The sequence below is a fragment of the Rana temporaria genome, chromosome 1 (genome assembly GCF_905171775.1).
Source record: "Rana temporaria chromosome 1, aRanTem1.1, whole genome shotgun sequence".
Classification (NCBI taxonomy): domain Eukaryota; kingdom Metazoa; phylum Chordata; class Amphibia; order Anura; family Ranidae; genus Rana; species Rana temporaria.
The window spans coordinates 665,728,215-665,755,717 of record NC_053489.1 but is presented as its reverse complement, the minus strand read 5'-3'; the positions used below and the strand labels follow the sequence as shown (position 1 = coordinate 665,755,717).

Here is a 27,503-nt window from a genome sequence, read left to right as displayed (position 1 = left end):
GTCATACACAGGGGATCCAACAGCAAGCAAGGCAGACTAACAGGAGGCTTGGTTTAAAACAATACACTAAAAACAAATATATAAGGGTGCAGCGCCAATAGGAAAAAGTTGCAATATTAGCTCTATGATTAACAGTCCTATTCAAAAACCGCCAACAATGATGGATGAGAAGTTGAAATGGGGTTGAATGCACACGTCACTGCCAGTGTGTAAAGGCAATCCCAGCCCTGGGATCGCATTTTCCATAACTGACAGAAGTTGGAGTGATGCAATTAAGGATGCTCATCTTCATCACATATGCGTTCCCTGACTCTTTATGATTTGAGAGCCAACTTCCTCTGGTAAGCAGGATTGCCGCTACACACTGGCGGTGACGAGTGCATTCAACCCCTTTTCATACTGCTAGTGCTGGGACTTCTTTACTAACTTGTCATCCATCATTGTTGGCGGTTTTTGAATAGGACTGTTCATCATAGAGCTAATATTGCAACTTTTTCCTATTGGCACTGCACCCTTATATATTTGTCAATTAGTAGTGGAATAGTATTCCAAAAAAGGTATAAATAGCAGTATACTGAACAATCGGTTAACTGTATTGGATTTTAGCTCAAGTCATACCAATGTCCTCATTTTGGCTTCAATAATATATTGCCTGTAAGTGAAATCATTAATATCACTTTAACGTGAAATTAATATCTTTGATTCTACAGTGACGATTTTCGAGCACTACTAAATGTTTTGGTTTTTCGTTTTGCTATTCACAAAGTTAACCAGAATACGGAAATTTTACCCAATATTACATTGGGCTATCATATCACTGATTCATGTTTAGATGCCGGTGTGGCAGTAAGAAATGTTCTACAAATTTTATCTGGACCACAGAAGTTGGTCCCTAATTACTCATGTTCTGGAGAAGGCAAACTGGTGGGTTTTATTGGAGACCATTACTCAATGACAACTATTTCCATGGCACAACTACTGGGGATCTATAGATATACACAGGTAAGTGCCTGGTATGCTTATAACATCATTTGTACACTATTTTTGGGATGCCTTGGTAGAAAAAAATATATGCCTATACAATGAAGAAAAATGGTTGCTATGGTGCAACACAGATAAAAGGACTTAAAGCCTAACTTTGGGAAACTTAAAAATGATCCCTAAAGCACATTCAAACTAGGGAAGAGGAAAAGCACTTTAACCTAACCGATCCTCCACCCCCCCCCCCCCAGCAGATGGTGCTCCCCTGAGCTCCAATGGTGGACACTTCCTCACCTTCATGTCCAGTGTAGGGCTATGGAGTGGACCTTACATCACTATTAAAGGGTATAAAGGGTCTTATACCACTGTAGCATTAGGGAGAAGAAACTGTGGGGACCAATCTATTAATATGGAGGAAATGAGGATTGGATAATTAGGCCTTCTTTTTTATTTCCCCTAGATTTAAACAAGCATGTCTATCATGCAGTGAAGACACAGCCCCACTACAAGGAATACTTTTTAAGTTTCTTTGTTTTAACTCCTTTTCCAGCTGGAAATTTTCAACTCTAAATGTTAATGGGCTTTAAATAATTAAATGATTTAATCAAGAAGAAGATGCCATCTTTTGCACCATACGTGTACAATTATTTGCAGCCCTCTAATATGCCATACTTTGTCTGGAAAACATAACTAAATGGCTAAATGGCCAGGGAGGACACAGATTGGTAATCATCATTATCACATCATCAGCAAATAGATACATTTTATGATCTATAGATCCAATTTTAAAACCTGTAATGTGGGCATTATTTCGAATATGTTCCGCTAAGGGTTCCATCAGTTTCAATACATTGAATATTAGTGGCGACAGGGGACAGCCCTGAGGGGTGCCATTGGTAATAGGAAATAATTTAGAGAGCATCTCAGCAGTGTAAACTTGGGCTGAAGGTGTTGAGTACAGAGCCATTATGGCAGAGAGGATGTGGCCTTGGAATCCAAATTTATGAAGTGGACAAATTTATGACCAGTGGACTCTATCGAATGCCTTCTCTGCATTCAAAGATAGGAGCAGAGAAGGCGTTCAAGAGGTCTCAGCAGTGTGGATTATATTAATTATTCTGCGGGTTGCAACAAAAGTTTTGCATACATTTTTGTATCTATATTTAAAAGTAAGATGGGTCCAAAATGTTGTGGTGACGTAGATTCCTTACTTGGCTTTGATAATGTGATTATTAATGCATTAAGCATTTCTTTTGGGAGAGACAAGAAGAAAGGCAGCGTAATTATGCATTTGGCATAAAAAAGGTGCTAGAGTTGTGTGGAATTGATTGTAGTATTCCCTCGTTAGACCATTTTGTCCAGGGGATTTGTTGGCAGGTAAAGTTGAGATGACATCTAAAATTTCTAGGGGGTAAATGGAACATTCAATTCGGAGAGTTGTTCCTGGGACAATTTGGGTAGATTCATTTCATTGAGGAAGGAGGTGGGATCATCTTTTAGATTGTATAGCGTATGGTAGTAATGATTGAAAGCGATAGCTTGAGGGTCCAACAGTTTTTGTTTTGTGGTAGGGTGAAAAAGGTGTGGGATCTTGGTTTTAATGTGGTAGCCTTTGATTCTAAGTGCCATGGCTTTCCATGCTTTATTCCCTGTAGAATAGTGTTTAGCTTTAAATAGTTTTTGGGTTTTGTCGTAAGACTCTAGTGATACATTCCTTGGTTCTTGTCTTAGGAGTACTAATTTTTCTTTCAGTTTGGGGTTGTTTGTTTTTTTGGTTCTGTTCCTCTATTGTTTTAATGGTGGATGTGAGGGTGTCTAGATGCTGTGATCTCCTCCTTCTCTTTCTAGCACTCAGCTGCATAATAATCCCCCTGATGAACGCTTTGTGGGCGTTCCAAAGAATGGTGTTGTTGGACGCTGAGCTTTGGTTGAGTTCAAAGAATTCCTCCAGGTGTTTGAGGATGGAGGCCAGGTGTTTGAATGACCGAGGCATTGGCTCTCCAAATCTTCATGCGAGGCGAAGGTGGCCACTCCTCTATGGTCATTGATATGGGAGCATGGTCTGACCAGGTAATTGTGGCTATAGAAGATTCGGATATTTTGGGTAGTGTCCATTTGTCCACCAAAAAGTAGTCAATCCGGGTGTACGAATTATGTCTGTGTGAAAATAAAGAATAGCCTTGTATCGGTGGTGTGGTGACATTGCCATACGTCGTACAAGTCATTGTTCCTTATGAAGGTGCCCACATGTGAAGTGAGTCTGGTATTGTGGGATGATGTGTCAATGGAGTTGTCCGGTATGATATTAAAGTCTCCACATACAATAAGGTGGCCTTGTCAGAATTTGGTAACAGTTTTCATCAGTCGGTGCCGATACCGATGACTGTAAGGGTTTGTCTGCTGGGTCTCGTAGATGATGTGGTGCCATCACATGCTCTGCGGACTATGCTGAACATTCTGCTGTTCTATGGAAGGAAGGCTATTTTATTCAATTGGAAAAAGCCAGGGGCTCCGAGTATCTCCTTCTGGAAGGGTCTGGTAAACTCCATGATACCCTACAAAGCTACATATGAGGCTAGAGGCTGTATGAAACAAATTGACAAATGTGTCATGTAAGGGGGTGAGGAGAGCTTAAAGTGGAAGTACCAATTTTGGGTGGAACTCCGCTTTAACTGTTTAATATAATGCTTTTTATTTTTTACTGATGAATTAGTGCCTTAAAGACGCAAGACTATGATTCTCTTTAACAGATCAGTTATGGAGCTACAGACCCTTCTCTTACTGACAGACGTCTTTATCCTCATGTTTTCCGGACAGTTCAGAATGATCATATCCACTATTTGGCTGTAATTGAGCTGTTGAAACACTTTGGCTGGACTTGGGTTGGAATATTCACAACAGACGATGATGCTGGAGATAAAGAAAAATACATTTTAACAAAGTACATGATCAGCCATGGGATTTGTGTTGAGTTTACATTTAAACTTGGAATAGAAACAATAACTGATGATATGACATTCAAAGCTCTTGAAGAAAGTGCTGCTATTTTGAAAAACTCCACTTCGAAGGTCATCGTAGTATGTGGATCTTATGTCTACATCAATGCAGTTTTCACTCTCTTTGATAGTCTTGCCTCTGAAAAAACATTTATTTTTCCTCCTATTTGGGTTTCCAGATCTTCAGTACATTTATTACCATTAACTACAATTAACGGGAGTTTAGCTGTGGAACTCTACCCCTTATTCCTTCCAGATAAAGAACATTTCTTTGATGGCATTGACAAAATGAATAGTACAAACAATTCACCAGGTTCCTGGTACTTTTTAACTATAGCAAAGTGCTTGTCTGCAAACAGAGGAAAGAGCAAAATAGTATGTGAAACAGCCCCTATGCAAGTAGAAAGATTTCCAAACATGGACGGTTTTGTGAATCAAGGTGTCACGCCACGAATATATTACGCAGTAGAAAACTTGGCTAAAGCTCTTCACAATATGCAACTATTCCCTAAAGGAAAATCTGATGATAGGCGACATCATTATTATAAGCATCAGGTAGAGGATACATCATATCTTCAGTTTAAAGAAATTCTGTATATTACATAACACAAATCACTCCCTGAGTTAATTTTTTTTAAAAGCTGTAGAGAATATTCACTTAGAAACACACAGTAAGAACAGTTCAAAATAAAAAGTTCTTTCTTAAAGTGGTTGTAAAGGATTTTTTTTAACCACTTGCTCTCTGGAAAAGTTTACTCCCCTTCATTACCAGGCCATTTCTTGCGATACGATGTTATTTTACCTGACAATTGCACGTTAGTGTGACACTGAATAATTTCCTTTTTATTTCCCACAAATAGAGCTTTCTTTTGGTGGCATTTGATTACCTCTGTGTTTTTATTTTTTGCGCCATAAACAAAAAAAAACGACAATTTTCATAAATAAATATTTTTATTTTATCTTCTGCTATAAAAAATTTCATTTTTTTTTTTTAAATCGAATTGCTTACTCAATTTAGGCCAAAATCCCAATATTTGTATATTGATTGGTTTGTGCAAAAGTTATATCGTCTACAAATGATGGGATATATTTATTTTATTATTTATTTATTTTTACTAGTAAGGGCAGTGATCAGTGACTTATAGAGGGACTGTGATATTGCAGCGGACAAATCGGAAACTAGCTGACACGTTTTGGGGACCAGTTATACTAATACAGTGATCAGTGCTAAAAAATATGCACTGTCGCTGTACTAATGACACTGGCCATGAAGGGGTTAACATCAGGGGCAACTGTGCTCCTAGCCAGTGCTTGTTGTTGTAATATTAATATATACGTGTATGTATTTTATATATATATATATATATATATATATATATATATATATATATATATATATATTGTGTTATATGTATAGCACAGTGTATGTGTGTCACATACAAACATTCCAGGCAAAAGGGTGTAAGGCCCCTTTCACACTGGGGCAGGAGGTGCACTGGTGGTATAGCGCCGCTATTTTTAGCAGTGATATACCGTAGGAATTGCGGCGATATGCAGCCGCTAGAGGTGCGGTTTTAACCCCCACTGCAGAGGCGCATTGCCGGTGGTATAGCCATGGTTTCCCATTGCTTTCAATGGGAAGGAGCAGTGGAGGAGCGGTAAACACACCACTCCTCTCACCGCTCCAAAGATGCTGCTAGCAGGACTTTTGGAGTGGTCCTGCTAGTGCACCACTCCAGTGTGAAAGCCCTCGGGCTTTCACATTGGAGAAACAGCAATCGCTGTTTAAGGTTGGTTTGCAGGAGCTATTTTTAGTGCAATAGTGCCTGCAAACCGAACCAGTGTGAAAGGGGTCTTAAGGGGACTTGTTGATCAAAGGGGGGAAGTGGCCAAACAAGATTTACTCCACATATCAAAGGGGACAGATAGTGACTCTGGGCTTTGTTAATGTTAATATGCAACAATGCAAATTAGGGCAGTTTATGACTGCAGCTGTTTCTGGCTGGGGGTCATTGTCTGTCACTCTGAAAGACAGAGGGCAGATCTAAGGCCTAATGGAAACGGCCAATCAAATTGATCAGCCATTCGATGTATAGGAGATATAACCTGGCGTTCAGTCTAGTCACTCTTCATGATTATGAAGGCACAGATCCAGGAAAAATGGGACTCTGTTGGATTTTGTCATCTGTTGCAAGACTTTGTTCTGTGTTGGAAGTCAATAAAGTGCATCTCTCTGGAAAAATTGGGTTGCTGCGGAACATTACTTACACCATCATAATAATAATAACTACTAATTAATTAGTTAACCACTATACAATATATCACTACATTGGTGCCGTTCAAGTGACCAGAAGAGCATTTTCAGGACTTAGTAACAGAAGTCGGTGATGACAACAATCCTGTGAGGTGGATAGAAGTCTGATGGAGACCCAAGGGCTGTGCTGTGACTCTAATGTCTGGTTGTGACATAAGAGAGACTGATCTACAAAATTAAACAAGTTTGGAACCCCAGAATTATTCTCTGGAGACTGGAAACTGAACAAAAATAGGACTGTGTTGTATACCAGAAGCCCTGAACTGGAAGCTGAAAGAGTAACTAATGCGGTGAGTAAAATATTTCCTTTTTTTTTATTATTAGTAATATAGTCAAAATGCTTACTCAGTGTGAAGCTAGTGTCAGTTCTGATAAAGTTAACAGATGGGTATTAAAATGTATTAAATGACATGGCGGTCCTTATAAAATTCCAGAAAAATGTAAGCAGACGTGGACTATGATGAAGACATTTTTAGAGAAAAATGTTTTTGATAGCAACATTTCAGAAAGTAAAAGAAAAGGTTGTATTGTGCAGGGCTTGTTATCTTGCTAATAAAAGAAAAGAAAAGTCGCGCTAAATGTGAGAAAACAATATGCCCATTGATATATGCATATAGTGAACACAATAAGATGAACAATAATAAACAGTGAACATCAAATACCATATATAAATATACAAGTGTAAATATGATGAGAAAATAGAAAAAAAAATAGTCCAAATTGTAATAAAAAAAAAGGGAGAAAGAAGTCCGCCAAAGGTGCAAATGATCCACAGGACGGTGTAAAGATGACGTCAAAGAACCTCCACCACCCTCAAACACTGACCCTTACCAGAGCCTAAGATCTCAAGGAGATCAAACACAGCAGTGCTATGAGATAGCAAACATCCTTCACAGTGGGAACCCCATAGGAACATCCATCAGGATAAAAGAAGCAGCCAAATCTCCACCAAAGTCTCAATCATCGAGGGGTGTCAGCACTCACAGATATGTAAAAGAATCAAGGGAGACTTGCATAGTGTAAAATCCTTTGGATGTTTTAATGAATAAAAAGAAATGCGCACTTACATCATGTCAGTAGCATTCGATCATAAAACGAATAAGCCGGCCGGCATATCAGAAGCGTGTACCCGTCTCTTCCGGGTCTAAACGTGCAACGCGGTGACGTCAGAACGCCGCCTCCCAACGTTTCGTCTCTATTGGGACTTGGTGACCAAGTCCCAATTGCCATTTTCAAGTGGTCTTAAACTTTTAATCAGGACTGTATTTGACATCCACGGTGATGCTGCACAATGGCTTGGCATAGCATAAATTACTGGGTGTCTGAGTATTTGTATACTTAGACTGAGTAGAATATAGTATGTTGGGTGGTTTTCCTAAATTTATAAGTGGAGTGAGTGAAATTCATCAGTCCAGTCATGATTTGAACTTTGTCGAATCAGTTGTTTATAATATGCTGAAGGCTATGACAAATATGGATGAAAAATAAATTTCTACCTTTCATGGCAAAAATACTGGCAAGAATTTCCACTGCCGCCTTGTCTGGACACATGATCTGATAAACACAGATGTCAAACTGATTCTGTCTGAACCATTGTGTGGTGGTATATGTTGGTATACCATTCAGGTGGAATTATGGACTGAATGATCCAAGTAACTGCTCTATTGAAGGCAATGAGGGGTCAGTCTACAGCAAATTACAAAAGCAAATTGTGGCTTGCAATACAGGTACACAGGTCATCATTGCTCAAATAGGAAATGGAAACAAGCAGATGTGAATTGTAAAATGCTTGCAAGATGGACTCATGAATGTCAAGTGCAAGGAAATAGTTTGCAGCACAGAGTTTTTACTACCGTATCCAAACCTTTTGACCTTGAAAGTGAGTTTTGGTACATTGATGGTTCTTCTTACTATAAAGATGGAAGTCGAATTTCAGTATTTGCTGGTGTTTGTAAAAGCATCTTTAAAAATGAAAAGCTTGAGCCTGGAGATGAGAGAATCCTGGACTTATGTGGATTGGAGCTCCCAGAGCATACCAAGTTTACTTTCAGTGAGATGGTAAGAGATGAAATCAGACCGAAGAATGGACTGTGACATCAGCTCGTCTTTGCGCAATATTCAAGATCTTGATGTGATATAATAAGGCCTAACAGCTATAAGGGCCCAGTGTTTACCGAATCCTTTTCCAGTCATGGTACAAAGTTATATTATCTAATAACTGTTTCATGGGGATATTTTAGAGGCTGGTGAGGAGAGATTGTGCCATTGTAAAGCATTCAGTACCTCAAATCGTAATGATATGTTTGTTGTTTGATTCATGGGTCAGTTGTAGTAATTAGAACTAAACATGTGCATTCGTTTTTGTCCGAATGTATTTTCGTCCAAATTTTAGGAATTTTCGTTATCGTTTTAACAAACGAAAATGAACATGCAGGATCGGAAATCCGAAAGATCCAACATAAAAAAATGCTTTATTTTCGTGTTTGTTGCTAGAACAGTTCAATATAGATAGGAGATTCGACATGACAGTGACAATAACAATCTGTGTCTATCGAAACTGCAGTCGAATGTGCCTAACCTTAAAGCGGTGGTTCACCCCCAAAAAAAATTTAACATTAGATTCAGGCGAGTTGTTAGAAGCACAATCGGGTGTTTTTTTTAAATCATTGCCGTACACACCGTTTTAGAGATATATGTTCTCCGCGGCTTCCGGGTATAATCTGCGGGACTGGGCGTTCCTAATTGATTGACAGGCTTCCGACCGCCGCATACAGCGCATCACGAGTTGTCGAAAGAAGCCGGACTGCGAGTCGGCTCTATAAGGCGCCTGCGCACCGACGTTTGGCTTCTTTCGGCAACTCGTGACGCGCAGTATGCGACGGCCGGAAGCCTGTCAATCAATTAGGAACGCCCAGTCCCGCAGATTATACCCGGAAGCCGCGGAGAACATATATCTCTAAAACGGTGTGTACGGCAATGATTTAAAAAAAAACACCCGAAACAACTCGCCTGAATCTAATGTTAAATTTTTTTTTTTTGGGTGAATTTATTCTACATAGAGAGGAAAGATTTGCCACTATAGAGAGAAAAGATTTGCCACTATAGAGACAGTGTTGGGGTAGACCATTCGACATGAACGATGAAGATTCGACGAAGCAGAGAAAAACATACAAATGTTGAATCTGTCATTGAAGGCTTATGGTGTCTGTCCAAAGTTCTAAAAAGATTTGACAAGCAGCTAAACTGTACGACGCCGCAATCATACATTTCTGGTCAAATGCTCGGCCCATAGGCTATAGAAGAATTTGAATGTTTGTTGACTAGTAATAGTAATTTATATATAAATATAGTTATTACTAGTGTCATACATTAGAATTCTTCTATAGCTTGTAGGCGGAACATTCGACTTGAAATGTACGATTGCGGCATTGAATCTTTTAGCATTCGGCAGACACCATAAGACTAATGACATATTCGACCTTAATTAATTTGGATTTTTGGACAAATGCATTTTTAAACAAAACAAAATAAATAAAAACAAATTTCGGGAGTAACTAAATAAATGTATTTTTCGGAAGAAAACTAAATTCTGAAACAAAATATTTCAGTGTGCACATGTCTAGTTAGAACTGACCCAAGTGGGGGTATATGTTGTAATATTAATATATACGTGTATTTTTTTTATATATAGTGTGTTATATATATAGCACAGTGTATGTGTGTCAAATACAAACATTCCATGCAAAAGGGTGTTAAGGGGACTTGTTGATCAAAGGGGAGAAGTGGCCAAACAAGATTTACTCCACATATCAAAGTTGACAGAAAGTGACTCTGGGCTATGTTAATGTTAATATGCATGAATGCAAATTAGGGCAGTTTATGACTGCAGCTGTTTCCGGCTAGGGGTCATTGTCTGTCACTCTGAAAGACAGAGGGCAGATCAACGGCCAATCAAATTGATCAGCCATTCAATGTATAGGATATATAACTTGGTGTTCAGTCTAGTCACTCTCCATGATTATGAAGGCACAGATCTAGGAAAAATGGGACTCTGAGTTATATTTACTGTTGGATTTTGTCATCTGTTGCAAGACTTTGTTCTGTGTTGAAAGCCAATAAAGTGCATCTCTCTGGAAAATCGGGTTGCTGCAGAACATTACTTACATCATCATAATAAAAACTACTAATTAATTATCTAACCACTATACGATATATCACTACACTTGTGTACTGTGGAGAGGGGGTGTTTTTACAAAGTGGAGGTATAGATCCCTGTACCTGCTTTGCAGAAACACAGGATCAAAGCCTTCCCCACTGACAGAACAGTGATCTGCCTGCATACTGAACAATCAGCGGGCTGGTGGATATTGAGTCTGTGGTAAATACAGAACCTAAATAGGTTTGCATACCCGCGCAAATTAATAACTAGAACCGATATAAAGTGCAAAAAAATATTTAAGTTTAAAAAATGTATTTTTCTACTTGTACATATGTTAAATATACAAATGTACATATATTGAAATAAAATGTAAAACTTTAAACTACTGCTAAAGTGATAGAAGTAATGTCACTAAATGACAAGTGAAATTTTTGGTCTTTATAACAAGGCAAACAAAGTCCAAAATAAACATCCACCGTGAGTTAAAGTGGAGGTCAAAGTCAGCAGCTACAAATACTGAAGCTGCTGACTTTTAAAATAAGGACAAGATGTCGGCACTCAAAGCCGATCGATGAGGAGGAGACTCAGCTCTTTGCACGGATGGAAAGGGCTGCAAGGGCTGGGACGGTGATAATAATGGGGGATTTTAACTACCCAGAAATTGACTGGAATAATGGCATTGCTGGGACAGTTAAAGGACAAAAATGTAAAAACCTATTACAGGACAATTTTATGGTGCAGTTTATTGAGGCCCCAACTAGGAATGATGCTCTGTTGGACCTGGTAATCTCAAACCATGCAGAGCTTATTACTAATGTTCAGATAAAGGAACACCTGGGTAGCAGTGATCATAACATGATTTCATTTAATGTTAACTATAAGCAAGAAATACATACAGGAAAGATAAAAACACTCAATTTCAAGAGAGCAAATTTTCCAAGGATGAGGGCTGCTCTCCAGGACTTACACTGGGAGGGAATAGCGGCATCAAAGGGCACAGAACAGAAATGGGAATTCTTAAAAAAAACTGTGTGGAACCTCACTGCAAGGTATATTCCCATGGGCAATAAGTTTAAAAGGCTAAAAATGAAACCTATGTGGCTCATGCCGCGTACAGTTGGTCATTTTTTGTGATGAAAAAAAAAACGTAGTTTTTAAAAACGTCATTTAAAATGACCGTGTGTGGGGAAAACTTTGTTTTATGTCTTCTGAAAAACGACAAAAAAAAAATTAGAACATGCTTGAATTTTTTGTGTCGTTTTTCAAAACTTCGTTTTTTGTGTCATTTAAAAAGATAGTGTGTGGGCAAAACGACGTTTAAAACAACGTTTTTAAAAGCCGCGCATGCTCAGAAGCAAGTTATGAAGCTAGCTTCAATGGAAAAGAGTGCTGAACGTAACCGCGCTTTGCTAGAGCATTTTGAAAAAACGATGGTGTGTAGGCACGTCGGGCCAAATTCTCAAAAACTGTGCGTAACTTAAATTTCAGCAGTTAAGTTACACTGACTTAAAATTTCTACCTAAGTACCTGATCGTCAAAGCACTTAGGTAGAAATTACACGCAGTGTAACTTAAGTGCCGCCGTCGTAAGGCGGTCCTCCTCTCCTGGGGGCGTTTAAAATTTAAATGAGGCGCGCTCCCGCGCCGGCCGTACTGCGCATGCGTGTGACGTCATTTTCCCGACGTGCAGCGCGCGAACGTAATTAACGCCGGTCGGCTTTGAGAATTTCGACGGGACACTAAAGTTGCGACGGGTGAAAAAAAAAGACGCGCCGGGAAAACAAATAATTCTAAAAAAAATGACAGCGTCGCTCAGCATGCATTCCTGAGGGTGAACTCCATGCCAATTTTCAAAGAAAAAACCGGCATGGGTTCCCCCCCCAGGAGCATACCAGGCCCTTAGGTCTGGTATGGGTTGTAAGGAGACCCCCCCACGCCGAAAAATTGACGTAGGGGGTCCCCCTACAATCCATACCAGACCCGTATCCAAAGCACGCTACCCGGCCGGCCAGGAATGGGAGTGGGGACGAGCGAGCGTCCCCCCCCCTCCTGAGCCGTGCCAGGCCGCATGCCCTCAACATGGGGGGGTTGGGTGCTCTGGGGCAGGGGGGCGCACTGCGGGCCCCCCCACCCCAGAGCACCCTGTCCCCATGTTGATGAGGACAGGACCTCTTCCCGACAACCCTTGCCATTGGTTGTCGGGGTCTGCGGGCGGAGGCTTATCGGAATCTGGGAGTCCCCTTTAATAAGGGGGCCCCCAGATACCGGCCCCCCACCCTAAGTGAATGGATATGGGGTACATCGTACCCCTACCCATTCACCTGGAGGCAAAAAGTAAAATGTAGTAAACACACAACACAAGGCTTTTTAAAATAATTTATTATTCTGCTCCGGACGCCCCCCCTGTCTTCGTTATTAGCTCAATTAGCAGGGGGGGCTTCTTCTTCCGCTCTCCGGGGGGGGCTTCTCCGGACTCCGGGGGGCTTCTTCCATCTTCTCCCCTCTTCCGCTCTTGACTCGGCGAACCCCGGTTCTTCTGCAGCTCTCCGGTGCCTTCTTCTTCAGCGCTGGCTGCCTGCTATGTTTGTGTGTTAGCTCGATTTCAAACAGGCAGCCGGCGCGGTCTTCTGTGGCATCAGGGTCTTCTGGTCTTCTGTTCTTCCGATGTTGCCTCGTCGCCTGTTGTCGCTGTAATGATGGAAGCGCGCCTTGCAGCCCATTTATATAGGCATCACCGTCCCATCATGCTCCGGTAGGTACCCACGTGGTGGGTGCCTACCCACGTGCACCCACCACGTGGGTACCTACCGGAGCATGATGGGACGGCGATGCCTATATAAATGGGATGCAAGGCGCGCTTCCATCATTACAGCGACAACAGGCGACGAGGCAACATCGGAAGAACAGAAGACCAGAAGACCCTGACGCCACAGAAGACCGCGCCGGCTGCCTGTTTGAAATCGAGCTAACACACAAACATAGCAGGCAGCCAGCGCTGAAGAAGAAGGCACCGGAGAGCTGCAGAAGAACCGGGGTTCGCCGAGTCAAGAGCGGAAGAGGGGAGAAGATGGAAGAAGCCCCCCGGAGTCCGGAGAAGCCCCCCCCGGAGAGCGGAAGACCCCCGGAGAGTGGAAGAAGACCCCCGGAGAGCGGAAGACCCCCGGAGAGTGGAAGAAGACCCCCGGAGAGTGGAAGAAGAAGCCCCCCCTGCTAATTGAGCTAATAACGAAGACAGGGGGGGCGTCCGGAGCAGAATAATAAATTATTTTAAAAAGCCTTGTGTTGTGTGTTTACTACATTTTACTTTTTGCCTCCAGGTGAATGGGTAGGGGTACGATGTACCCCATATCCATTCACTTAGGGTGGGGGGCCGGTATCTGGGGGCCCCCTTATTTGAGGGGACTCCCAGATTCCGATAAGCCTCCGCCCGCAGACCCCGACAACCAATGGCAAGGGTTGTCGGGAAGAGGTCCTGTCCTCATCAACATGGGGACAGGGTGCTCTGGGGTGGGGGGGCCCGCAGTGCGCCCCCCTGCCCCAGAGCACCCAACCCCCCCATGTTGAGGGCATGCGGCCTGGCACGGCTCAGGAGGGGGGGGGACGCTCGCTCGTCCCCACTCCCATTCCTGGCCGGCCGGGTAGCGTGCTTTGGATACGGGTCTGGTATGGATTGTAGGGGGACCCCCTACGTCAATTTTTCGGCGTGGGGGGGTCTCCTTACAACCCATACCAGACCTAAGGGCCTGGTATGCTCCTGGGGGGGAACCCATGCCGGTTTTGAATTTAAAAATTGCCGTGGAGTTCTCCCTCAGGAATGCATACCAAATGCCGTCGCTGAAATGGGCCTTTACAAGGTTTGGCTAACTTTCCACATTGTAAACCCAGCCCTAATTTTGCGCCGGCAAATTCGGAACTTAGGCAGAAATCAAAGTGCTGAAATGCTTTGAAAATCTACTTAAGTCCTCATTTGCATACGCAAAGCTGGATTTCAATGAGAAATGCCCCCAGTGGCGGATGCGGTACTGCATCCTAAAATCTGACCGTGTAAGTGTCTTACACATGCCGGATTTTCTGCCTAACTTTGGAAAAAGCCTTTTGAGAATCGTTTCCAAAGTTAGGCACAGAGATACGCAGGCTGAACAGCAGTTAAGTCTGCGTATCTCTTTTGAGAATTTGGCCCGTCGTTTTTTAAAATGAAGTTTCAAAAAAGTTGTTTTATTTCATGATTTAAAATGTCGTTTTTTTTCATCACATAAAGTGATGGTGTGTACGTGGCATCACGGTCAAAGTTAAAAAAGCTATAAACAATAAGAAAAAAATCTTTTAAAAAATATAAAAATGAAGGAACACTAGTGTTGTTTAAATGTTACAAAGAATATAACAGGATATGTAAAAAGGAAATCAAGGATGCAAAAATTCAAAATGTGAAACTCTGGTTAAAGATAGTATACGCGCCCCTTTACCTTCCCAAACCACCACTGCGCACAGGATAAATGCAAATAAATATATATATATATATATTAGGGCTGTGCGTTAAACGCGATATTAACGGCGTTAACGCAAACCCATGTTAACGCCGTCAATATTTTTATCGCGCGATTAACGCAGGAGCCCTCGGGGTGGACATGCAGAGTGTGCAGCGGCGTGGCGCGGCTTACCTTCTCGCTGGATTCACAGGCAAGTTACTCACCTTGTCCCTGGATCCAGCGATGCCACCCCGCTGTGTGATCGAGCGGGTCCTCCTTGCTTGGCGGGTCCTCCTTGCTTGGCGGGTCCTCCTTGCTTGGCGGGTCCTCCTCGCTTGGCGGGTCCTCCTCGCTCGGCGGGTCCTCCTCGCTCGATTCACAGTGCCTGTGTGCCGCCGAGCTCCGTTCCCTGCGACGTTACGACGCACGGGAGCGGAGAACGGCGCCAAATTTAAAAAAGTAAACAAACACAATACACACAGTATACTGTAATCTTATAGATTACAGTACTGTATGTAAAAAATACACACCCCCCTTGTCCCTAGTGGTCTGCCCAGTGCCCTACATGTTCTTTTATAAAATAAAAACTATTCTTTCTGCCTGAAAAACTGTAGATTGTCCAAAAGTGTCCCTTTATGTCAAAAATGGTTTTAGATCAGCTAGAAAACAGCGATAATAAATTATAATCACTTGCAGAATTGTGCGATATTTGTGGGGAAATTCGTCATAAATTAGATAGATTAATCGTGAGTTAACTATGACATTAATGCGATTAATCGCGATTAAAAATTTTAATCGTTTGACAGCACTAATATATATATATATGTATATATATATATATATATATATATATATATATATATATATATATATGCTTAAAGCTGCTACTTGAAAGGTATGATATATATGCAAAAATTGAAATGAAAAATTTGTAGCACTGTCTTTATAAATCATATAAACATATCAAAAACATGTAAATAATATAAACTAAATCACTACGTGAAAAAGTGTCAAAAAATTATTAAACATGAACATAAAAAGAAAATATAGAAAATACATATACTACAAATTATATATTATCTCTAAACAAGTGTTCATAAGTGGTCATCCAAAACCCACACCTAAAGTGCGGAAAGAATAAAAAAAAATCAAGTCCATAAATTGTAGTGTTTTTCCAAGTGCTTCAAACTTAAACAAACATGCAATCTTCTCCAAAAAAAATTGATATAATGCTTCCACCACACCAATTGTGTTTTGGTGACTCCGCCCCCTTAAGGATTTGCACTCACCACAAGAATGTGCCTTGCATTGACATGCTTGGCATTAAAGCTTAGTAAAAACTCTCCAAAGTCTCCTAGGCAGTTCCAACAGTGTTCAGTAAACCAGTGTTCTCCACATGTAAGAATAAATAAGTGCTTGCAATAGTAAAGTACTGCAAAACCATTTATTAAAAACAGCACACATAAAATCTCCAAATATTGCACTCACATCCTTCCAAGTAAAACAAGGCACTTCAAACAAAATTCTTTTTTCAGAAGCAAGAGACTAGCAGCGGTACATGTGATATATAGCGGTCACGGTAAACCCGGAATCTAACCACCAGCCATTTACATATTTGGATTATGTTCTTTTTTAATCTTTTTTAATTATTTTTAATTAATTTTTCACATAAATGTACCTGTTAATATAATTGATACAGTGTCAATATTTGTACGATCACAGCAGACGGGGTCAGACTCAATGTATTACGGTCAGGGAGACACGGAGCGTGCGCAGGCGCAGTCTCAATAAGTCCACACTTAGTGGCGGGCGGGGTATAAAGGGAATGCAGCTATGCCGTGTAGCCAATCCCTTTGAAGAAATCAGTTTGATGAAACATGTCTGGGCTGAGCTACACGGCAATCAACTGTGGTGTTTAGCGTCTGAATTTACCGATCACCGTGTGTGAAATCGTTCTAGGAGCAGAGAGACAAGCAAGTGAGGGTGAGAGTTGTAGGTTCAGTTCCGGGTTTACCGTGACCTCTATATATCACATGCACCGCTGCTAGTCTCTTGCTTCTGAAAAAAGGATTTTGTTTGAAGTGCCTTGTTTTTCTTGGAAGGATGTGAGTGCAATATTTGGAGATTTTATGTGTGCTGTTTTAATAAATGGTTTTACAGTACTTCACTATTGCAAGCACTTATTTATTCTTACATGTGGAGAACACTGGTTTACTGAACACTGTACTGCCTAGGAGACTTTGGAGAGTTTTTACTAAGCTTTAATGCCAAGCATGTCAATGCAAGGCACATTCTTGTGGTGAGTGCAAATCCTTAAGGGGGCGGAGTCTCAGAAACACAATTGGTGTGGTGGAAGCATTATATCAAGTTTTTTTTGGAGAAGATTGCATGTTTGTTTAAGTTTGAAGCAGGTGGAAAAACACTACAATTTATGGACTTGATTTTTTTTATTCTTTCCGCACTTTAGGTGTGGGTTTTGGATGACCACTTATGAACACTCGTTTAGAGATAATATATAATTTGTAGTATATGTATTTTCTATATTTTTTTTTATTCTCATGTTTAATAATTTTTTGACACTTTTTCATGTGGTGATTTAGTTTATATTATTTACATGTTTTAGATATGTTTATACGATTTATAAACACAGCGCTACAAATTTTTAATTTCAATTTTTGCATATAAAAATTCAAAATGAACGACAGATTGCAAAAGATAGTAGGACAAACCCCCAAAAAATCTTTAAATATATTAATAGTAAAAAGGTGAAGTCTGAGCATGTAGGCCCCTTACAAAATAATCTAGAGTGGGTGACTGGGGACAAAGAGAAGGCAAATGTATTAAATTCTTTCTTCAGCTCTGTGTATACAATGGAGCATGGGGGAGCTCATGTCCATAATGGGGGTGGGAGTGACACAGCCCCAAATCCACAATGGCTGAAAAGTGATATGGTCCAGAAATATTTCGACAGAATAAAGGTGGATAAAGCACCTGGACCAGATGGCATCCACCCACGGATCCTAAAAGAATTGAGCTCTGTAATTTCAAAGCCACTGTATCTAATATTTAGGGACTCATTAATGACAGGAATAAAACCACTGGATTGGCGCAGGGCCAATGTGATGCCCATATTTAACAAGGGAACAAAGTCTTTACCAAGTACGGTAACTATAGACCTGTTAGTTTAACTTCTATAGTTGGGAAGATACTGGAACGTTTAATAAAAGACCACATGGATGAGTTCTTGTTGGAAAAAAAACATTTAAGCAGCAGACAGCATGGATTCATGAAAGACAGAAATTGTCAGACAAACCTGATTTCCTTTTATGAAGAGGTAAGTAAAACCCTGGACAGAGGCGTGGCTGTGGACGTGGAATACTTGGATTTTGCAAAAGCGTTGGATACAGTTCCCCACACACAGCTCATGTGTAAGGTAAGGTCTACAGGATTGGATATAGCAGTTTGTAAATGGATAGAAAACTGTCTGAAAGACAGAATTCAGAGAGTCGTGGTTAATGATTCTTACTCTGAATGGTCGAAGGTTATCAGTGGTGTACCCCAAGGTTCAGTGCTGGGACCCTTACTTTTCAATATATTTATAAATGATATTGGGTCTGAGATCAAAAGTAACATTTCTGTCTTTGCAGATGACACCAAGCTATGCAGTGAAATAACGTCCTTACAGGATGTCTCCAATTTACAAGCCGACCTCAATGCTCTGTCTAATTGGGCGACTAAGTGGCAGATGAGGTTTATTGTTAATAAATGTAAAGTTATGCACTTGGGGGCTAAGAATAGTCATGCATCATACATGCTAGGATCTGGGGGTTTTGGTAGATCATAAGCTCAATAATGGCATGCAATGCCAAGCTGTGGTTTCCAAAGCGAACAAAGTCCTTTCTTGTATTAAGAGAGGTATGGACTCCAGAGAGAGAGAGAGAGAGAGAGAGAGAGAGAGAGAGAGAGAGAGAGAGAGAGAGAGAGAGAGAGAGAGAGATAGAGAGAGAGAGAGATAATCCCCCCCCCTGTACAAATCATTAGTAAGACCTCATCTGGAATATGCAGTTCAGTTTTGGGCCCCAGTTCTCAAAAAGGATATTGGAGAACTGGAGAAAGTGCAGAGAAGGGCAACCAAACTGATAAGAGGCATGGAGGAGCTCAGCTATGAGGAAAGACTAGAAGAACTAAAGTTATTCACTCTTGAGAAGAGGAGAATTATGGGGGATATGATCAACATGGACAAATATATAAGGGGTCCATATAGTGAACTTGGTGTTAAGTTATTCACTTTACGGTCAACACTGAGGACAAGGGGGCACTCTTTACGTCTAGAGGAAAAGAGATTTCATCTCCAAATATGGAAAGGTTTCTTCACAGTAAAGCCTCGTACACACGACCGAGGAACTCGACGGGCGAAACACATAATTTTGCTCGTCGAGTTCCTTGTTAGGCTGTCGAGGAACTCGACAAGCCAATTTTCTCCATTACCGTCAAGGAAATAGAGAACTTGCTCTCTTTTTGGCTCGTTGAGTTTCTCAACAGTTTCCTCGACAAAAATGTACACACGACCAGTTTCCTCTGCAAAAAAATATCTCCCAGCAAGTTTCTTGCTGGTTTTTGCCGAGAAACTCTGTCATGTGTACGAGGCTTAAGAGCTGTAAAAAAAGGTGGAATAGACTCCCTCTAGACGTGGTTCTGGCCAGCTCAGTAGATTGCTTTAAGAAAGGCCTGGATTCTTTCCTAAATTTACATAATATAACTGAGTACTAAAATTTGTAGGTAAAGTAAATCTGATTGCCTCTCGGGGGATCAGGAAGGAATTTTATCCCCTGCTGTAGCAAATTGAATCATGCTCTGCTGTTTTTTTTGCCTTCCTCTGGATCAACTGTGGGTATGGAGTTGGGTGTATGGGATTGTACTGTGTTTTTTATTTTGTTTGTTTATTTTTTTGTGGTTGAATTGGATGGACTTGGGTCTTTTTTCAACCTGATTAACTATGTAACTCTGTAACTAACTAACTATGTAACCCTCGGCTCTCGAATGCTGCAGCCGCCATGTTCGGCAAGGGAATCAGGAAGTGAAGCTTTGTGGTTTCACTACCTGGTTCCCTACTGCACATGTGTGAGTTGCGATGCGTGATCCAAATGGTCCCTGCTGTCTTCTGGGACATGTGTGTCTCCCAGAAGACATCGGGGGTGCAGAGGAGGCGCTGGACATGTCTTAGATACCCACATTATCTGCGGCTATCTATGCCCAGAAGTGGGAGCAAATACCTGTATTAAACAGGTATCTGCTCACCCCTCCCCCCTCCCCCTGAAAGGTGCCAAATGTGACACTGGAGTGGGGGAGGGTTTCCGAAAAGCAGAAGTTCCATTTTTGGATGGAACTCTGCTTTAAGAGAAAGTGTTGTCCTTTCCACCGACAAGCATATGTACAGCACACTCACCAGACACTATTGATCCCTCTTACAGGGAGTCAAAAACAGCAAGTGGGGTATTCCTGGTAGGAAGTCCTTAAAGAGTTATGTATCACAGCGCTCCAGCAATCTAATATAACTAAATATGAGTGTGCAGGTGAGAGGGAAAATTAGGTATCTTGAAATCTCTGGGCCAGATTCTCGTAGAATCTGCAGCGGCGTAGCGTAAGCCATTTACACCACGCCGCCGCAACTTACTGGAGCAAGTGCCGTATTCTCCAAGCACTTGCTCCGTAATTTGCGGCGGCGTAGTGTAATTGTCCCGGCGTATGGCCCTGTAATTCAAAGGGGGCGGCTTGTATTCAAATTAAGCGCGCCCCGTGCCGATTGAACTGCGCATGCGCCGGGCTGAAAAATAGCCCAGTGCACATGCTCCAGCTCACGACGGAAAACGTCAATGACGCCGACGTGAGCGTCATTGACATAAAGTCGTATTCAAGAACGACTTAGGAAAACGACGTAACCGACGGAAAAAGACGACGCGGACCCGATGCCATACTTAACATGGCATACGGCGGACTGGCGTAAGGTTACCCCTCATATAGCAGGGGTAACCTTACGCTCACGGAAACGACGTAAGCGACGACTACGCAACGCAAATTCGTTCGGGAATCGGCGTATCAGGCTCATTTGCATAGTCAAATGAGACCTGAACGTAAACTCCACCTAGCGGTCAGCGTTGTATTGCATTTAGGATCCGACGGTGTAAGTGACTTACACCAGTCGGATCCTAGCCCAATTCCGGCGTATCATGTTTTGCGAATACAAAACAATGATACGCCGGCGGGAATTTCGAATTACGCCGGTGTATCAGTAGATACACCGGCGTAACTCTTTTGAGAATCTGGCCCTCTGCCCAACGTTGTTTCTTCAGCATACGTTTGATGTCATCAGGGGCCATGTGCCCCTATGTGACTACTGCTTTAATACACTATGTGGTAGTTGAATATATAAGTGGTAGACATACCTGGACACGTGACCCCTGATGATGTCAGAAGTATGCTGACGAAACGGTGTTGGGCGGAGCTTTTATGATAAGTAATTTCCGGTAGTTGGAAATTTGAGTGTAGGGTGATCAGCCTGTGATTTCTCAGGAGTACCCCTCTTGCTGTTTTTGACTCCCTGTAAGAGGAGTAAATAGAGTCTAGAGAGTGTTCTATGCATCTGCATGTTGGTGTAAAGGCAACACTTTATCTTCACTCACAATGAATGGTTACTTCACTGGGATTATTTTGGACTTTGTTTGCCTTGTTATATAGACTAAAATGTTCACTTGTTATTTAGTGACATTGGACCAGATTCACAAAGGGGATACGACGGCGTATCTCCTGATACGCCGTCGTATCTCTGTTTCTATCTATGCGACTGATTCATAGAATCAGTTACGCATAGATATCCATAAGATCCGACAGGTGTAATTGTTTTACACTGTCGGATCTTAGGATGCAGTACCGCGGCCGCCGCTGGGGGGAGTTCGCGTCATAAACCAGCGTCAGGTATGCAAATTAGAAGTTACGGCGATCCACGACGGATTTTCGCGTTCGCTACGTCGCCGCTAGTCTAGTTTCCCGTCGCAAATTTAGTCGTCGTTTTGGGTGCCCTAACGTTAGTCAGCAATCGTATTGCTGTCTAAAGTATGGCTGTCGTTCCCGCGTTGAAATTTAAAATTTAACGTCGTTTGCGTAACATGTCCGGAAAAACTGAAGTACGCTACGCGCGTCGCCGTTCGAAAAAATGACGTCACGGCGTGCAAAGCACGAAGGGAATTGCGAAACGGAGCATGCGCAGTAGGTCCGGCGCGGGAGCACGCCTAATTTAAATGGCACACGCCCATTTGAATTGGCCCGCTTTGCGCCGGAGGCCGCCGGCGTAGTTTTCATCGCAAGTGCTTTGTGAATCAGGCACTTGCGATGAAAACTTGTGGCGGTGTAACTACGATACGTTACGCCGCCGCGATTCTACGTGAATCTGGCCCATTATTTATACCACTTTAGTGGTGCTTTAAAGTTTTATTTTAGTATATGCACATTTGCTTTAATTGATCAAATATCACACTGAGTAGCATGGTTACTTTGTTATACAGTTAGGTCCATATATATTTGGACACAGGCACCATTTTTTTTTCAGGTATTTTCCAAAACATATTCAAGCTATAGTTGTATAATGGAAAGTTTAATTTGAGGGTATTTACATCCAAATCGGAGGAGAGGAAGGGTTTAAAAATAACAACTCTTAAGAATAGCCACCTCCCCTTTTCAAGGGTCCAAAAGTAATTAGACAATTGAATCAAAAGTTGTTTAATGTCTAGGTGTGGTCTACCTTATCATTATTTCTTCATCAATCAGGTAAAAGGTCTTGAGTTTATTCTAAGTGTGGTATTTGAATTTGGAATCTATTGCTGTGAACCAACATCATGCATTCAAAGGAGCCGTCAATGCATGGGAAACAGGCCATTCTAAGGCTTCAAAAACGAAACAAATCCATCAGAGAGATAGCAGCAACCTTAGAAGTGGCCAAATCAACAGTTTGGTACATTCTGAGGAAAGAAGAACACACTGGTGAGCTCAGCAACATAAAAAGGTCTGTATGTCAACGGCAGACAAACAGTGGTGGATGATCGCAGGATCCAATTTATGGTATAGAAAAACCCATTCACAACATCCAGACAAGGACAGAGATGAACATGCTCCAGGAGGTGGGTGTATCATTGCCAAAGTCTACAATCAAGAGAAGACATCACAAGAGCAAATACAGAGAGTTCACTACAAGGTGCAAACCATTCATAAGCCTTAAGAATAGAAAACCCAGATTAGACTAAAAACATCTAAAGTAAAACAGACCAGTTCCAGAAAAAAATTTTTTGGACAGATGGAACTTTGAATAATCTATACCAGAATGTTGGGGAAAAAAAGTGTGGAGAAGGCTTGGAACAGCTCATGATCCAAAGCACACAACGTCATCTATAAAACATAATGGAAGCAGAGTGATGACATGGGCATGCATGGCTTCCAGTGGCACTGGGTTATTTGTGTTTATTGATGATTATAGATGGGGCGCTTGGGGCAAGTTCACAAGCCACAGAGCGCCCCACAATGCACTGCATTTCTGATTGGCCAAAACATGCACCTGACCAGCATGCTTTGGCCAATCTCAGCGCAATGTGCTGTGAGAGCTATGATTGGCCAAAGGCATGGTGCATGTATATAGTAAATGAATAGAGATTAGGCAGGTAGTTAGTGTAGTGTGCAGTCAGTCAGTGTAGTATATATAATACAGTTCAGATCATATAATGCAGTCAGTATAGTATATATAATGCAGTGAAGAGTATATAGTGGCATCAGTAAAGTATAAATAATACATTGTAGAGTGTATAGCACAGTCATTGTAGTATACTGTATATAATACAGTGGAGAATATATAGTGCAGTCAGTGTAGTATAAACAATACAGTGCAGGGTATATCGTGCAGAGTATATAATACAGTGTATTGCAGTGGTTAAGGGGAACCCTACAACAGAATTAGGAAAAAAACGGCTTGCAGTCCCCCCCCAAAAAAAAAATCCATACCAGGCCCTTTGGGTCTCATATACATTTTAACCACTTAAGCCCCGGACCAAAATGCAGCTAAAAGACCAGGCCAGGTTTTGCGAACAGACAATTGCGCGGTCGTGCGACGTGGCTCCCAAACAAAAGTGACGTCCTTTTTTTCCCACAAATAGAGCTTTCTTTTGGTGGTATTTGATCACCTCTGTGGTTTTTATTTTTTGCGCTATAAACAAAAATAGAGCGACAGTTTCGAAAAAAATTCAATATTTTTTACTTTTATCTATAATAAATATCCCCCAAAAATATATAAAAAAAACATTATTTTTCCTCAGTTTAGGCCGATACGTATTCTTCTACATATTTTTGGTAAAAACATCGCAATAAGCGTTTATCGGTTGGTTTGCGCAAAATTTATAGTGTTTACAAAATAGGGGATAGTTTTATTGCATTTTTATAAAAAAAAATGTTTTACTACTAATGGCGGCGATCAGCGATTTTTTTCGTGACTGCGACATTATGGCAGACACTTCGGACAATTTTGACACATTTTTGGGACCATTGTCATTTTCACAGCAAAAAATGCATTTAAATTGCGGTATGATTCTGTCTGGAATTACGTACCAAAAGTGGTACAATTATTTTGCAAGGAAATTTGATGTTTTATAGTGTAGGCCTGCAATTCTTAGGAATAACTCATTTAAATCTCACCAAACAAGAGTCTAGTAGGCATCCCGGGTATGAATTTTTTTTAAAAACAAAATTATAAATTATAATATAATAAATAATTATAAATAATTATAACAAATAATAATATAATTATAATAAAAATTATTCAATAATGTAATCAACTCAAAATCACTGAAATTTGCTCAGTTGCAGAATTGTCGCTGTCATTACTTTTATTTTTTTATGACAAATTTCACCACAAATCGCTATTGCACAATTCTGCAAGTGATTATAATTTATTATCGCTGTTTTCTAGCTGCTCTAAAACCATTTTTGACATAAAGGGACACTTATGGACAATCTACAGTTTCCAGGCAGAAAGAACAGTTTTTATTATATAAAAGAACATGTAGGGCACTAGGCAGACCACTAGGGACAAGGGGGTATTGTCGGCGGCACACGGGGACACTGTGAATCGAGCGAGGTCCCGCTCGCTCACACAGCGGGGATGCATAGCAGGATCCAGGGACAAGGTGAGTAACTTGTCTGTGGATTCAGCGAGCAGGTAAGCCGCGCCGCTGCACACTCTGCACATCTACCCCGAGCGTGACTCGGGGATACCGATAATAGCATTGAAAAACCACCCAGAGTCACGCTCGGGGATACCCCTAAGGGGGTTAATTGTGAAAATGACAGTTGCAGTTTGGGAGTTAACCACAGCGGGCGCTGAAGGAGTTATGTTTCACCTAGTGTGTGTTTACAACTGTAGGGGGGTGTGGCTGTAGGTCTGACATCATCGATTGTGTCTCCCTATAAAAGGGATGACACATTCGATGCAGCCCCCACAGTGAAGCACGGGGAAGCCGTGTTTACACACGGCTCTCCCCATTCTTTCGCTTCGGGGAGCGATCACGGGGGGGTGGCTAGAAACGAATAGCCGCCCCCTCATCCCGGATCGCTCCCAGACGATTACCGACTGCCGCATGTACAGGGGGGGGTCCTGATCGGACCCACTTCTAGGCAGGGACGTACGGGTACGCCCATCTGCCTGTACGTGCCATTCTGTGGATGTATATGTACATGCGGCGGTCGTTAAGTGGTTAAGGAGAACTCCACACCAAAATAAAAAAAACATGGTGTGGGGTCCCACCTAAAATAAATCTATACCAGACCCTTATCGGAACATGCAGCCTGGCAGGCTAGGAACAGGAGGGGACAAGTAAGCACCCCCCCTCCTGAACCATACCAGGCTGGAAGGGCACCAAAAGCACGTTGTCCCCATGTTGATGAGGATAAGGGCCTCTTCCCAACAACCCTGGCTTATGGTTGTCGGGGTATGTGAACGGCGGCATAATGAAATCTGGAACCTTCCTTTAACAAGGGGGCCCAAAGATCCTGCCCCCCCTATGTGAATGCGTATCAGGTACATTGTACTCCTACCGCTTCACCAAAACAAGTGTCAAAAAGTAAAAGCTACAAGAAACTGTTTTTGACAATTCCTTTATTTAAAAAGTAAAAAAAAAAAGTGTGCCACAATGTACATCCATCTTTCACGCCGCTCGATGGACCAGGAAAATATAATTTTTTTTAAAAGTTTATGGGGAACTTTGTCAAATGCTCTTGCAAAATCCAGGTACACCACATCTACAAAATATTTCTGATTGATAGTGGAACAAATACTTATTTCACTCATTTATATGCAAATCAATCTTTAACTTTTTTTAAATGTTTTTTTTCTGGATAATTTTGCTGTTATTCTCTCACTGTTAAAATAAACCTACTATTAAAATAATAGACTGATCATTAGGGTTGAGCGAACCCGAACTGTAAAGTTCGGGTTCGTACCGAACTTTATTTATTTTTTGACCCGGACCCGAACCCGAACAATTTTCTGAAAGTTTGGGTTCGGGTTCGGTGTTCGGCTATGTAACGGCTCGCTGCAGGGCAGCCAATCAGCATTTCTTTTACTTGTGTGACTTGGAAGCCATCACAGCTATGCCTACTAATGGCATGGCTGTGATTGGCCAGTGCAACATGTGACCGAGCATGTGACCCAGCCTAGAGGCACATATCACAGCTCGTCACTCTGCTTTAGCTATGGTAGGGAAAGGCTGGCGCTGCTCTCAGGGACAGATTTAGATAGGATTGTCCTGCTTCAGAAATCGAATTACAATACTCAGCGATCGATCTACATAGCATTAGCTACATTAGGGAAAGGTTCCTGATTGTGCTTATAGGGAGAGAATTAGTTAGGAGTCAGTTCTACTTCACAAATCTAATAGCAGCAGCACTGCATATGTTCCTGTAACATACTCTGCATTAGCTACTGTAGGGAAAGGTTCCTGATTGTGCTTATAAGGAGAGAATTAGTTAGGAGTCAGTCCTACTTCACAAATCCAATTGCACCAGAATAGTGTACCATCATTGGTATCATTGGCAGGAATAGTGTCCAATCATTAGTGTTAGTGGGAGAAATAGTGCCGCATCATTGGTATCAGTGGGAGGAATAGTGTCCCATCATTGGTATCATTGGCAGGAATAGTGTTCCATCATTAGTGTCAGTGGGAGAAATAGTGCCCCATCATTGGTATCAGTGGGAGGAATAGTGTCCCATCATTGGTATCAGTGGGAGGAATAGTGTCCCATCATTGGTATCATTGGCAGGAATAGTGTCCCATCATTAGTGTCAGTGGGATAAATAGTGCTGCATCATTGGTATCAGTGGGAGGAATAGTGTCCCATAATTGGTATCATTGGGAGGAATAGTGTCCCATCATTTGTGTCAGTGGGAGAAATAGTGCCACATCATTGGTATCAATGGGAGGAATAGTGCCCCATCATTGGTATCAGTGGGAGGAATAGTGTGCCATCATTGGGGAAGGTTGCTGCTTGTCAAGATTT

The 27,503-nt window shown here is 41.6% G+C and overlaps 1 protein-coding gene across 1 annotated transcript in view; it reads left to right on the top strand.

Moving 5' to 3' along the window:
- Positions 1-27,503, top strand: part of LOC120944411 (vomeronasal type-2 receptor 26-like) — a 67,518-nt gene that overhangs the window by 21,366 nt on the left and 18,649 nt on the right. Inside the window, exons 3-4 of the mRNA XM_040358469.1 lie at positions 711-1,002; positions 3,732-4,532. Of these exons, the coding sequence (XP_040214403.1) occupies positions 711-1,002; positions 3,732-4,532 (1,093 nt within the window). The remainder of the gene's footprint in view (positions 1-710; positions 1,003-3,731; positions 4,533-27,503) is intronic.